Below are 13,723 nucleotides of genomic sequence, written 5' to 3'. Positions count from 1 at the left end.
CTTCTAACAGAATACAAATACAATGTACGATTTATTGTACAGGGATATCTGTAACCTATACTCCTTCAAGATATTTGATTCTAAATATCATGACACTAGAGTAAATCCATCAGCTGTGAAAGACCATAATATGTGTCTGAAAGCTTGAAAAACAAGTTAGGTTTGTGCTTTTTTGTTATTTTGCTTTTTCTCAAAGGAATACTCTCTTTTAAGGAGTGCCAGGAGTGTTTAATATGTTTTAAATATATTGTTCTGCCAAATAAGTTTGTGAACACTACTGTGGACGAATAAAATACCCTTCTAAGACATATCAAACACTTACGTGGGGGATTGTCGTCGACTACGACCAAAAATGTAGCGGTATGTTCGGTATGTTTGGGGATTTTTGCAAAACCGGAAGTAGTCAGGGGTGAACCATCTTAATATAGGACGCGAATCAAAGCGCCACACCCACTAAACGGATCACGATGGTATACAGTTATCTGATTAACTCTTTGTGTGTACCAGACAACCCCGTTATATGCCATCTCTTGAAAACCAGTGTTAAATCTGTCGCTCATTTATACAGCCATAATTTAGCTAGCTTAAGTTAATTTAGCGATCATTTAGCAATTTACGTTCAGGCGCCTAACGCTCTACCTAAAGGGTCTTTCCCTTTACTGTAACAGTTGGTTTGTGACGACCCTTAATGTGAAAACGTACGTAACTGAAAGTACTCCAAAGTTAAATCCTTTTGTTTTTATGTGTTATTTTAGGTGATGTCACTGTTGCCGCTGCTGTAACGTCCCTTTTTTTCTGACTTTCGGATCATGATTCACCCTGGTTGGCTGTTTCACAGTCGCGTGCAAAATGAGCTCGGGTAAGTGTCCAAATACTGTTTATGATTCGCAAAGTCTGAGACGTCACGTGACATAATAACAACCATTATTAACTTATGTGTCGTCTTCTTACTTGCTACACTCCTGAATTATGAAATAATGCAGAATAAGCTACCACAACTTCCTCTAAAAGCACTTTTTTAAATGACTAAGTCAGCCTATTTAAAGCAAAGATAGTGAGCATTTTGCAATAAATAATATATACTATAAACTTTATTTTAATCAGATATAAGGTAATTATTATTATTATTACCTTTATTTATATCTCGGAAAGATCACTGAGGGCAAGCCCTCATTTACACTGATGCCTGATTAAATTAAATACAGCAAAACAAAAACAAGAATAAACAACGATACAGTCGACTGAAAACAATTACACGCTGTCACACAGTGGGCCTGATCATCGCCCTTAATCGTCCATAAGTAGGAAGAGTGTTGATCTTAAAGGTGCGTTGCGGGTTGTTCGATGAGTTATATAGTGCTCCCATCAACTCCCATAAAACTCTAGTTTGAGCACTATTCAAACTATAAGGAGTTTTGACATATTCATTTATACAAATACAGCAGTGGATAACCTGAAAATGAATAAGCAACTACTATTTCATTCATTTTTAAACAAAGCGGCCAAAAAAAAATAAAGTAATCTTCTTAAATGTGCTGTTTTGATGCTTTAATGTTTTGAATATTCTTGAGTTTTATACTGTTGCAAATGCATTTTTTAGCAAGAAAAAAAAAGATTAATTTAAGAAAACCATCAGAACATTACTTAATAGTATAATTAATTGTAAATTTCAATCTATATTGACCACATCAAACAGAAATGTTTGTGCCATGTTGTACTTCTTTCAACCACAAACTTAACCGTCCTGTGTCCCTGTTGTTCCCCACAGAGGTGTGCCCATTCTGCGGGAAAACCTACAAAAGGTTGAAGAGTCACCTGCCACATTGCAAGGCTGCAGTGAGCTCCAAAACACCTCCAACCAAACCTGATGTCACAGTGAATCAGACAACAGCATCCTCTCTGCTGGCAGCAGACTCCTCCGAACCTACAGCAAAAGGGAAAAAGGCCACACAGACACTGCCAGGAACAGCAAGTACAAAAGCAAAGAAGAAAGAAAGGGTGTCTGTGGAATCATCAGCACCGCCTTTACAAGGTGCAGATGCCTCATATACATCCCGTAGTTCTGTATTACCTTCATCCTCAACTAAGAAGAAGAAACAAAAGCTGTCTGAACAAATAAAGACAGCCAAAATGGCCTCCTCTACCTCCTTCATCTCCTCTCCTTCACTGTCTCCGTCTCCCATCATCTCTGAGCCCAAGAAGAAGAGTCTCCGTGCTCTGATAGAAGCTACACAATCCAAACAGGTTCCTACAGGATCAATGGAGGGAACCAGATCTGCCTCAGAGGACTTGTCTTCTAATTCAAATCCATTTGTGGCAGATTCTCAGGGCTCCAGGACCAAAATAGTGACACAAACCAAAACTAATTCTGACAAAGACTTAGTCAAAGACAACACACATGTTGTGTTTCCATCCACAGATATCAAACCACAAGGTGCGTCTCAAAAGAAGGCATCAAAGACGAAGAAGGCTGCACAATCTCATCTTACAACCAAAGATACCTCTCTGGACTCGAAACTAAATAATAGCAGAGCAAGACTCCAAGTGAGAGACAACTTCAGGGTAGAAAACGAGGGGGAAGTTGCTGATTTTTCTGTGAATAACTCGTTCTTGAAATCAGGAAGTGGTCGCCAGGCTAGGATTACGCTCCAGGATGTTAAAGCCACATTAGGTCGAGCTAACGGCAACCGTCAGCCCAACAGGCTGAGCATCCTGAGCCAGATTGATACTACTGAAGTTCTAAGTAGCAAAATAACACCTACACTCCCAACAAAGAATCAAGAGAGCAGTTTGATTACAGCTAAAACACAGTCAGACCAGACAGAGCTACAATCAGTAAAAAGAAAAACCTCAAAGACCAGTCAAGCATCTTTGATCCCCCTGCAAAGGGATGTTTCCCTGCAGCCTGAGCTAACTACTTCAAAAGCTTCCATCCTTTCTGGCCATCTTTCGTCGCAGGTGAGCCAAGCCACGCCCCCTCCTCACGCAGTCAGCATGGAGGGTCTGAAGGCGGGCCAACATCAGACAGGAATCCTCGCTATATCACCCTCACTCATCCAGTTTTCCAGCCCGCATACTTTACGTCTTACATCACAAACTCTGCTGGCCCCCGGGGAGACGTTGAGAGCTGATGATGGGTCACAGCTCGAGATCAGGAGACAAAACACTGCTGATAATGGACTTAAAGGTCAGTACTTGAAAGTAAAAAGTACAGCTGGGTATAAGTGTGCTATCTTTAGGCAAAATTACTGTTCCCCTGTATTGTGTGTTGACAGTTTTTACTTTAACTTTAAGTTAAAAATTAAAAGGTATGTTTGTAATCCTAACGTGATCGAAGACGTCATCATCTCAGCACTAATAAAATACAACACCCAGCCCTTGTGGAATTAAATATTATGTGTTTGTGAGTGTATTTATCAGTGTCAGTACATTGATTCTTTATGGGTGCCTTGAATTGTAGGTGCGCTGACTGAGCGAAGTCTTGGACAGGTGAGACTGAGGGAGTTGCCCGAGTGGCTCGCCTGCAAAACTCCCAGCCATCCAAGAGATGTGGTGCAAATGGTGCAAAGCGGTAAATGTCTCACATATATCATACACAGATCAAAACGCATGAAGCCTATCAATCACATAGAAGATCAGTATCTGTGTGATTATTATTTTGGGAGAGTAAAGAGAGGGGATTGATCCCACTTGTGTCCTTACGCTATGCTAAATATGAGGCTAGAAGAAGGAGACGTTTAGCTTAGCTTAGGAGAAAGAATAGGAACAGGGGAAGCAGCTAGCATGGCTGTTTGACGGTAACAAAATCCACCTTCCAGCAGCTCTAATGCTCACACATACACACCTTATATCTTGTTTGTTAAATCTGTAGTGTAAAAATTACAATTTGGTATCTTGATGATGGCAAAGCTATAGCTAGTAGCTAGCTAGCAAGGCACTGCTCCTATCCAAGAAAACGTCTGACACAGAACAATTTATATTACAATATAAATTATATTATTTTTACACTGTTTATGTATAAACTGAACAAATTACATATACATATGTTAATAAGTGAGCTTTAGAGGTGCTAGTGGATGAATTTTGTTACCAGTAAAAAGAGCTACGCTAGCTATTGTCCAGTCTTTCTGCTGTACTAAGCTAGGCTAACTGGCTGCTCCCTCAAGCTCTGTATTAAACAGACATGAGGGTGGTATCAATGTTGTCATCTAACCAACAAGAACATAACACTACTCCCAGAATGCCTAACTATATTATTTATGTCTTTTCACTCTCTTTTTCTGTGTTTCCATCAGGCTGGCAGTGGTATTATAAGAAGTATATAGACGTGAAGAAAGGTGGTGTAGGTGGAGTGGGCATGTTGTTAGCAGGATACTGTGTGCTCAGCTACATGTGGAGTTACCCTCATATAAGTAAGTGTGTGGATTACTCTCAGTGTTGCTTTATGTAATGGGCTATATCGATTTGGAGATTACTCAGTGTTTTTTCTTTTTCCAGAGCGTGATCGCTGGAGGAAGCACCACTGAGGCCGAGAGACGATGATTGTACGAGCACAAGACTGTATAAGAAACCAGCAGCTGGGGCGGAGGGACGTTTTAAGGACTTATTGATATGCAATGAATTCAGATCAAAAAATGTCACACAGGTTTGATGTGTGAGAAATTGGTACTGGGTTCTTGTCACCATGGTAACATTCTGTTTTCTTCTACATGGTTTACGGTCAAACTATTGAAAGGTTCCAGACAAAGGTTCGAAATATACACTTCTCTGCTTTAGTTATATCACAAGATACAATACTGCTTTTATATCTGTTAAACATTAAGCTAAAGCTAGCAGTTGGTTAGCTTAGCTTAGTATAAAGTCTAAAAAAAAAAGGGGGAAACAGCTGAAAATCAAGCTACCAGACCCTTTAAAGCTCACTAATTAACATGTTATATCGTCTTTATTTCACTAGGACAAAAACATATGTATAAAAACAGCAATTTGATTTTGTACGGGGCATACTGCAACCAATAACTTCCTGGAGTCTAAGTTGGTTTGCTGCTCAGATACAACCAGGGGAATGGAAAATTGTTGTTTTTAGAAGAGAGCTAATAAGTGTGCTTTAGAGATCCCTGTAAGCAGACTTTGTTTGACAGAGACGAGTTAGCTGTTTCCCAATTTTCAGTATTTATGCTAAGCTAAGCTAATGCAGGCTGTAGTCTCATATTCTGATAGCAGTATTTTCAACCTTGACTGTTTTGCACCTGTATAGGGCTTCTTAAAAGAAAGCCTGTAGTCTGTGAATTGTCTTGTGTAGATTAGTTTGTTATTTATTTACTTAACTGTGTTTGTTTTACTTGGTTTTCTTTCTATATTATTTAAAGAAGGGAAAATTTTCACAAGAGAACGACTAAAAATGGCTTTTTATTGGGACCATTTGGTCATGAGAGGTCATGTTTAACAGTCCCACTGCGTTTCCTTGCACCTCCACTAGGTGTCATTGTTTCGTGTGTTACTAGAATCAAAGGGGCTGGGCAGTCGAATGTTTGCTATGCAGAGTTTTCTTTGCTCCTTTGTGCAGAGGCACTGGAGCTGGGGTCCATGAGAGGATTAAAGGGAAACCAACAGATTTTTAACTTGATAAAATCTAACTCTGGCAGCCAGCATGTAAAGAAACATGAAATTCAAAATGTCCTGATATCAGAATCTGAGGAAAAGATCATATCTGTGTAGCAGTGGGTTACAAATCCTGTTTTTCTTTTCAAACGCTCCCCCTGTCACATGACGTTATTATGCATGCTTAGCCTGTCAGTGCCAGTATGTGAACACTCACAGAATAGTAATGGAGGGACGCTGAAGGAGCTTTTTCAGCCGGACTGGACCAGTTTGTGATTGTATTCAAAATGAATTTATTGTTGACTCTCCTCGCTGCTGTAGTGAACACACATGAGCTACAAATGAAGAAATGACAGTATTTTTTGTAACGATTCTTCCTGACGCCGCTTCTCAGGCAACACAATAAAAAATAATTTGCATTTTCTTATGTTTTTCTTTTACATTCTTCTTTTTTTTTTCTCCATACAAAAATTATAAATATTTTGTGTTTCACTTTTCATTTTTATACAAAAACAAACTATACAAATCAAGTGAGACAAAAAACGACAGTGAAAATGTAGGCAGAAAGAAGAACGCCTCTCTGCGCTGAAAACAGGGGAGAAAAAGCACAGTATGTTCCTACCAGGCCCTCAGACGCTGATATGCATCAAGATAACAATGTTTCACCAACACCGGACGCGTCCCTACTTTGTGCAAGTCTAAAACTAACTTTCTCTTGGATATAAGTGCTATAGAGGCACAAAATCTTGCAGCATCCACTTGAAGGAGCAAAGAACAAATCTCCCTCGACCTTTCGTGTCGTTAGAGGTTTGCCTTTAAAGCAGAGAGCCCAGTTTTCTGGTAGATAGAAGAGGTCTATAGGCAGAGATGCAGGCGGGCTGCGGTGGCCACTGGCAGTCAAACACAGAATCTATCACCACATATAGAAGGCCTTCAGTCTGCCCTGTAGCCTATTGGCAAGCATATTTCACAGACACAGTTCTAGGAGAGAGGTGAGAGTCCAGAATCGACCAGGTTTAACACATTTAACCGAAGCTTTGGTCCTGTGTTGGATTTGGAAGAAATCATCCTTTCTTGCTTAAACTACAGAGCAGATATCTGTAGATTTATTAGCAAAAATGTCATTCTTAAAACAGAAATATGTGGCCGATACTTGTGCGGAAAAAGGAAGTTAAGATTTGGTTCTTGATAACTAAATGAAAACTCACCACAACTTGAACACAGTGGGAGTCATTTTAGGGGCACAGTTGCAGCGGAAACACCACAGCTCACTTTTAAAAACAGCCACAGAGCTGATGTCAGCAGCAGACAGACATAAAAATCTGGGTGATTCTGGACGAGATCACACTCTCTCCTATTTGAGTTTTGGTTGCGCTGCTGAGAAAGGAAATGTGAGAAACGCTCGGAAAGAAACACTGGAAAGTGAACATTTGGGAACAAAGTAAAGAGCGTGGCAATAAGACAAACTAAAACATGGACATAAGCCAGTGTGTATGTCTGTAGATACACACACACTCTGATAGACATGTGAAGGTAGTAAAGCATAGATAGATTGATAGATATGTTCAATATATCATTATATTCAGAAGGCAGACAAACATACGTACAATCAATAACCCCTCCAGGGTCATTTAAACTGATGACGACATTGTCATGTTCACAGAGCCGGGGAACACATCACAACCAACAGGAACATATTTTTTCATATCATTTTAAAAAAAGAAAGAGGACATAAAAATAATCTAAATAAAAAACATATTGTAACATATCTTCCTCAATCTGAGGACTGAGCGCCCGTGACACAAACTCACTGTGAAATGATAAAAGTGGTTTAGGTGGAGATTAGTCCGGTGTCTGTGTCGGGGCTTGCGTACCTTTAAGGTACAAAAGAAAAATGCCAAAGAAAGTGTGACTTAAGCACGAGAAAACAAGCACTGTTGAGTACAGTAATACTCCTGTGTGTGTGTGTCTATGTGTCTAGTTTGAACGCTGACTAGTTTGAGTAAGAGGTTATCCTTGTTGCAGGCAGCTGAAAGCAGGCGAATAGATTTTGGTTCAGTTTGAAATGTTCACATTCTGTTTAGCCTAACGTACACTGTTATTCATGTAGTTCCTGAAATGAGCGACAGAAAGTTTAGTGCAATTAGCCCGTGTGAATGTGTGTCTACTGAGCTCACCTTAAAGGACATCTACACCTCTGAACCGTGAATATAAAGCACGTTTGTGTGCGCTGTGCATGTCTGTAGGAGCTGAGTGAAAGGACATATTTGAATAGAGCTTCTTCATGTAAACACTTCAAAATAAAAACCTAGAATTAGGCACAGTCATCATTTTGTCCCTCCTCCTCCTCCTCCCTGTTTTTCAGCATAGGTAGTGGGGGTAAAACTGGCACAAAGTATTAATAATGTGTGTGTTTATGTGTGTGAAGAGAGGGACACTCTTAGATCAAAGCTACTGAGGCCTCAGACCAAACCTCTTTAAAAAAAATAGCATTAAAATAAACAAAACATTTTCCATCTGTCAGTCTGTTGCATTGCACACATTCCCGGGTCTTTATAGGTCATTTTAAGTGCACATTTGACTCCTACTTCATGACTTCAAAACCCCCAAAAATTAACACAAAAAAAAGACTCTACATGGCCGGAGATGTTATCGCAAACACAAAGAAAATAGTCCTGAAAGAAGAGTTAACCTCTCTTCACACAGGATTAAAGGGGAAAACAACAAATATTAAAACAACAGGAGCAGGATTTGAAAGTAAAAAAACATACACGCGTATAAAAGAAGTGTAAATCGTACATGAGGGATGACATGGAGCGTCAGTCTTAACATTCCAGGATGCTGTTGACTGCCGCCTCTAAAGCAGAGTCTGTGTCAGGATGAGCAGGTGAGGCGAGCTGAGACGGGAACGGGGGCTGGACCGGGTGGTGAGACACCTGGTAGTGTGTCTGTCCTCCCGACGGTGCTGTAAAAGACGAGGGGTTACTGGGGGGATAACTGTTGGCAGCGCTGAGGCTGTTGTTGCCGGCGCCACTCGGCCCGTAGTGTTGCTGGGATCTCTTCAGTTCCAAGACTCTCTTGTTGTCTAAGTGCGCGGGGGGGAGTCCATCTCCTGCACCTGTAACTGCAGCCCCGCCCCCTCCTGGGTCTCCAAACCCGGGTTGCGAGTCTGTCCTGTACGGCGGCTCCGTAGAGCCTTGGTCTGACTGATTTATACTAGAGCTGGACGACGACTGAGAGGGGAGGGGTTCTTGGAAAAGTTTAGATTTCATCCCACAACAGAAGTCTTCCAGGAAGTTGTCTATAAAACACATAAAAAACAGAAATAGTACTTTGTTCCAAACGGCTTTAAGCTTCCTTCCTTTCCTTTTGACATTTTTTTAACTTCTATTTTATGCCATATATTTCTCAATGCTTTCTCTGTATCAGAGCAACTGTAACGCCCGGATTTCCCCCCGGGGATTAATAAAGTATTTCTGATTCTGATTATTTTTCTTTACCTGGGTCCACTAGTACCATGCGTTTGTCTTGCGTCAGGTTGCCGCGCTCCTCTTGGTTGAAGGTCCTGTCAATCATCACCATTTCTGATGAGGGACTGTAACGCTGCAGGGCGGGGAGACGCAGCGTGTCAGCTCTGTGCATGTTGTAACATGAAACACATGCATGTATGTATGTATGCAACATGTTTGCTCATGTGTGCACCAACCTCAGCTTCCACCATTAGCAGCCGTCTGTATTTGTTCACCATGGACTGGGTCCTCATCAACACCTGAGATGCAACTACTTCAAATTCATCATCCACTGTGAACAAAGCAAAACAAATGTCTGCAGTTTGACTTTCTGCGTACAGGCATAAACATGTTTCACCACAGTTAAGCTGGAGTCTCATGCAGATTTAGAGTAAAGCAAATAAGTTCAAAGCCGTACCCTGTGAGAACTCTTCCCCGCTGGGCAGAGTGCCCTGGAACACGTGGTATGGGAGGAGTCTCTGCAGTGCATCGTCGACTGAAGCGAACCGGCGTCGATCTGAGGTCTGAACTCCAGCATGATCCTTCCTCAACTGTTGTAAAATCCTACAGAGGTGATGGGGAAAAAGAGGCAAGCTCCCTTAATGGCTGAACGACAAGAAAAACAAACACAAGACAACACAAGAAATACTTAAACAATACACAGGAAGTGAAAAATAACTTACATTCCTCCTCTTGTAAGTGGTGGAAGGGCAGGTCTCTTCTGAGCACTGACCTGTAAAGATAAAGTGTACATACCAACATTTTTATAATATTTCTGACAACAAAACTATCAGCCTTATACGACCTAAATAAACAGCAACATGAGTGCAAAACAAATGAGGCGCAGAATGAGTTATGTACCTGAGAGTTTAGTGTTGAGTCTTGGGTCATGGTTGTAATGGCTAATAGAGATTGTAAAAACAAAAAAGCGACCTTATTAAGTCAAAATGTATGAAAGCTGATATAAATAAATAATCGTCAACAAAATCTGTAAGCCTTTATTACCATGGATGTTGAGCTGCGCCTGTTTGAGAGCAGGTGATGCAGAATTCTGAAATTTAAATCAAAGTGTTGTCAGTACGATAAAACAAAGGTGAGAATGAATCCATCAGGAAGTCGTGTTCATACCTGTCTGTAGTCTTGTTGTTCCACAGTACCGGGTACAGGCGACAGAGAAGAGCAGTTCTGAGTCTGAGTCACTAGAAGGCGCTGCACTGGGCTAGCCGTCACTTGGCTTTGACCGCCGATCCCCGCCGTCGCAGGGCCGACCAGAGTCAGCCGCCCTGGAGTGCAGGACGCCTGCACGGAGGCGGAGCTCGCACAGGTAACTCCTGTCCATGTTTGGGTAACACTCCCTCCAACCTGACTCCCACTGACTACCCCCTGATTCAAAATGAGCTGGCCTCCTGATGGTGCAGTGAAGTTCTGCCCCGCGATAATCTGCACCGTGTTCTGACCGGTAATCAGGGTGTTTGAGTTGGGGTCAGTGGGGCCGTTGTGGAGGGTGTTCGCTGGTGTGAGCGCCAAAGAGTTAGGCAGCAGGAACTGTCCAGGTGGTAAGTTTGTCTGGGTCTGCGCCTGTTGCTGGTCCATGGGCGGCTGCACCACGATGGAGCCATTAGCTGTGTACTGACCCCCAGGTGTAGCAGTGTTAGCGTTAACTACATTAGCCATGGTGGTGGGACCGAGGCTGTAAACAGTCTGAGCACCAGCTTGAAGGGGTTTAGGCTGGATGGGTCTGACAAGAGTCTGGGTCCCCCCTGGGCCTCTCTGGATGATGATGTTTTGAAGGGGGATGTTTTTGAAAGGTAAGCCCACTTGGCCTACCTGCCCTTGGGTTGGGGCGAACACCTGACCCCCTGCTGTGGTCCCAGTTGGTGCCCCCTGCCTCAACACAATCTGAGGAGTCCTCTCCAAGCTGCTCAGTGTCATCACACCACCACCAGCCCCGAACGAACCCAGCACCTGGATGTGCTGGGCCGAGCCATTAGGCAGCTGGGACACCCCCTGCAAGAACTGGCCCGTGGGGAATGGAGCCGTCGCCGTTACCACCCCCCCTCCATAACCCCCAGGAACCAGCTGGGACTGGAAGGGAACTGGAGCCTGCACTAGAGTGGGAGCTGGCTGGGAGTCCAGTAAGGCCTCCTGGGCCAAAGTCTGCTCCGTGATGTCGGCCTCCATGAGAGACTTCTGTAGGATGTCAAAGGGCTGGTCCTCTCCCCCGAGGTCGACCCCTCCAGGGGACGTCTCCGGTCCCAATTCATCCTCGATAAATGAAAGGCTGCTGGAAAGCTGGAGGCCTGCCCCTGCTGAATCCTCTCCAAACTCGCCCATTGAAGAGGAGCCATCCTTGAGGCCAGTGTTGGAGCCAGCCTGAATGAAGCATTTAGAGTAAATGAGCAGAGAGCAGTTTGCATGTGAACTGCATACAAGACAGCCTTCGCTGTAGGTCTGCCTCATACATCCGTGATCCTTTTTACCACCACTACAGAAAGGAAACTATAACATTAACTCTGAATAGTGCCAAATCAATTACCTCTAAACAAAGAAAGTGATTACTACTCAAATCTAAGTAAAAGCAAGAAAATTCTCTCTGTTAAGACCCTAATGATTTGTTGGCAAAATGTAACGAGAGGTACGCTCACCGTGTCACTAGCAAAGAAGGATCCATCCGACCCATAAGCTGCATTTGTTACATCATCCTCCTCAATCTGCAGAAAGAAATACGACAAAGACTTTGAGAATGAGTGGGCTTTCTTTATGCGGTGAAGTAGTGAGGAAACTATTCAAACTTTGTAAGAAATGACTGTGAATACATTCTTAAAGAGGAACTCACAGACTTGCTGTTGCTGCCATGGAGATAGTCATTCAACGCATCCACATCTCTGCGAGGGGCACAGGAGAGTTTTAGCTGCTTGAAACAAACCTAAACTTTGCATCTGACTTGTGTTGTTTGAAAATGGTTTAACTTGTTTGGAGTAAATGACAGGAATGCTTTACAATACACCTTTTTGAATGGGCCGTCTATTGTTTATTAACTTCGCTAATCAGAAAAATATATTTGCAGATATTTGCTTTATGTGTGGATACACTGTGAATTGCCTGTTTCATAAAAAGGTTTTTACCCTAAAATATCCAGAAGACGGCGATCGTCCTCATCATCCATGACACCTGAAAGAGTATGGAGTGATATGGGGATAGATGGAAACAGGATGGACCACTGATATGACGATTCATGATTTAATTTGCATGGACTACTGGCTAATGAGTAGCTTTATTAATCATGATAATAAACCAAGTGGCTTTTTGTATAATGGGGTTCTAGTGTGTGTGACCTCTAATGGCTTTGACGTGTGTTATTTGTGATTATGTTAGTAGTAAGGATGTCTCACTCACAGATCTCCAGCAGGAAGCATGGATTCAGTCATTTAACACCTTTGTTTCCTGGGCTGCAGGGTGAGAAACTGCTTTTAGTAAGATTACAAAATAAGACATTTGAAATAGAGGGTGTGGGAGTGTTGGAGAGTGAAGTAGGTGACATTGAAATAAAGAGATGGGTGTGGGAAATGCGTGGTCGAGAGGAAGAAGGGGACAGGCATGTTATTTAGTACTATGGGAGATCTGTATGTAAGTAGAGGACAGGATGGCCCTTATCCCCTCCTACAGATGTTTGTCTCTGACATACTAACTCCCACCCATAACCCTCCTCTGCTGTCCCACATTGGTTGTCTTTCGAGTCTGAAGAGAGTGAGAATGGGCATTTGAGTGTAAATAACTCCACCCTGCTCCATTTATACCTTGAATGGTTGTTTGAGTTTCTGCATTGAAAGAGGTGTTGGCTTTATTTTGAGTCAGCCAGCGAAAGTATGCAGCTGTCTTGGTGCTACACAATAAAAAGGGAAGCGGAAATGACCACTAATTTGACACAGCAGAGTAAAGAGATATGAGTGTATGGGTTACTATTCTGTCATTTTTGTATATTTTGATGTAGTAGTTATCCTAAAAAGGACATACAATCAAATATGCTTTGTCATACATTCAGCATTTGTATTATGATAGTGGTCTGTACATGTAGTTTTTTCTGTTCTTAAGCCATGCACAAATGGTTGTGTTCCTGAGGATGTGTTGAACGTGTAAACTGCAATGCTACAAAATGGCTGTTACCATGACATAGGCTGTCTTTGCAACTCAGCCACGTTTAGCCTCCATCTTTGGTACAGGGAGAACAAAGGACGACAGGGCTCTGTGTAGACTGTGCTTTTAAAACCTTACTGCACGGTGACCAAAACACCAGAAAATCCGCTTGAATAACATATAGTACAATATGTTGCTACGTATATAAAATACCGGTTCAAAATAAACTTTTTTTTTTTCGTCCTAGGAGAAAAACAATCAGAGGGGCTTCGTTGTCCTTCAAAAGTCGACACAACGTTACAAAAATGTGAGAGAAGGCCATGTCGACCATTACAAATAAAAAAACGAAACGAAAATATTAACACATTGACATTTTATTTCACAAAAAAGCTCCAAAATTGGGTAGATTATATGCCAAATAATTGAAAACACCCCACTTCTGGCTCTCGATATCGGCTACAAATAAAATAAGAAGACACCAA

At 42.1% G+C, this 13,723-nt stretch overlaps 2 protein-coding genes across 2 annotated transcripts; one reads left to right on the top strand and one right to left on the bottom strand.

Moving 5' to 3' along the window:
* The first annotated feature begins 712 nt into the window (after positions 1 to 712).
* LOC138593638 (mitochondrial nucleoid-associated protein 1) lies at positions 713 to 5,302 on the top strand. Its single transcript, XM_069664712.1, has 5 exons — positions 713 to 859; positions 1,769 to 3,187; positions 3,461 to 3,571; positions 4,296 to 4,412; positions 4,498 to 5,302. The coding sequence occupies exons 1-5, from the start codon at positions 850 to 852 to the stop codon at positions 4,524 to 4,526; spliced, it is 1,686 nt and encodes a 561-aa protein (XP_069520813.1). The 5' UTR covers positions 713 to 849; the 3' UTR covers positions 4,527 to 5,302.
* Positions 5,303 to 5,438: 136 nt separating this feature from the next.
* bicral (BICRA like chromatin remodeling complex associated protein) lies at positions 5,439 to 13,287 on the bottom strand. The gene is made up of 13 exons (XM_069664713.1): positions 13,272 to 13,287; positions 12,504 to 12,556; positions 12,233 to 12,278; positions 11,944 to 11,992; positions 11,753 to 11,818; positions 10,236 to 11,480; positions 10,113 to 10,158; positions 9,969 to 10,009; positions 9,791 to 9,840; positions 9,526 to 9,671; positions 9,305 to 9,399; positions 9,099 to 9,201; positions 5,439 to 8,899 (listed from the first exon to the last, which is right to left on the bottom strand). The coding sequence occupies exons 3-13, from the start codon at positions 12,271 to 12,273 to the stop codon at positions 8,424 to 8,426; spliced, it is 2,358 nt and encodes a 785-aa protein (XP_069520814.1). The 5' UTR covers positions 12,274 to 12,278; positions 12,504 to 12,556; positions 13,272 to 13,287; the 3' UTR covers positions 5,439 to 8,423.
* Between the last annotated feature and the right edge of the window lie 436 nt (positions 13,288 to 13,723).

This window comes from Semicossyphus pulcher, unplaced genomic scaffold, assembly GCF_022749685.1.
Source record: "Semicossyphus pulcher isolate SPU_LCO1_2020_fin unplaced genomic scaffold, fSemPul1.0.p SCAF_16, whole genome shotgun sequence".
NCBI lineage: Eukaryota > Metazoa > Chordata > Actinopteri > Labriformes > Labridae > Semicossyphus > Semicossyphus pulcher.
Note: the sequence above shows the minus strand (reverse complement) of the source record. Positions and strands in the feature narration are given on the sequence as shown.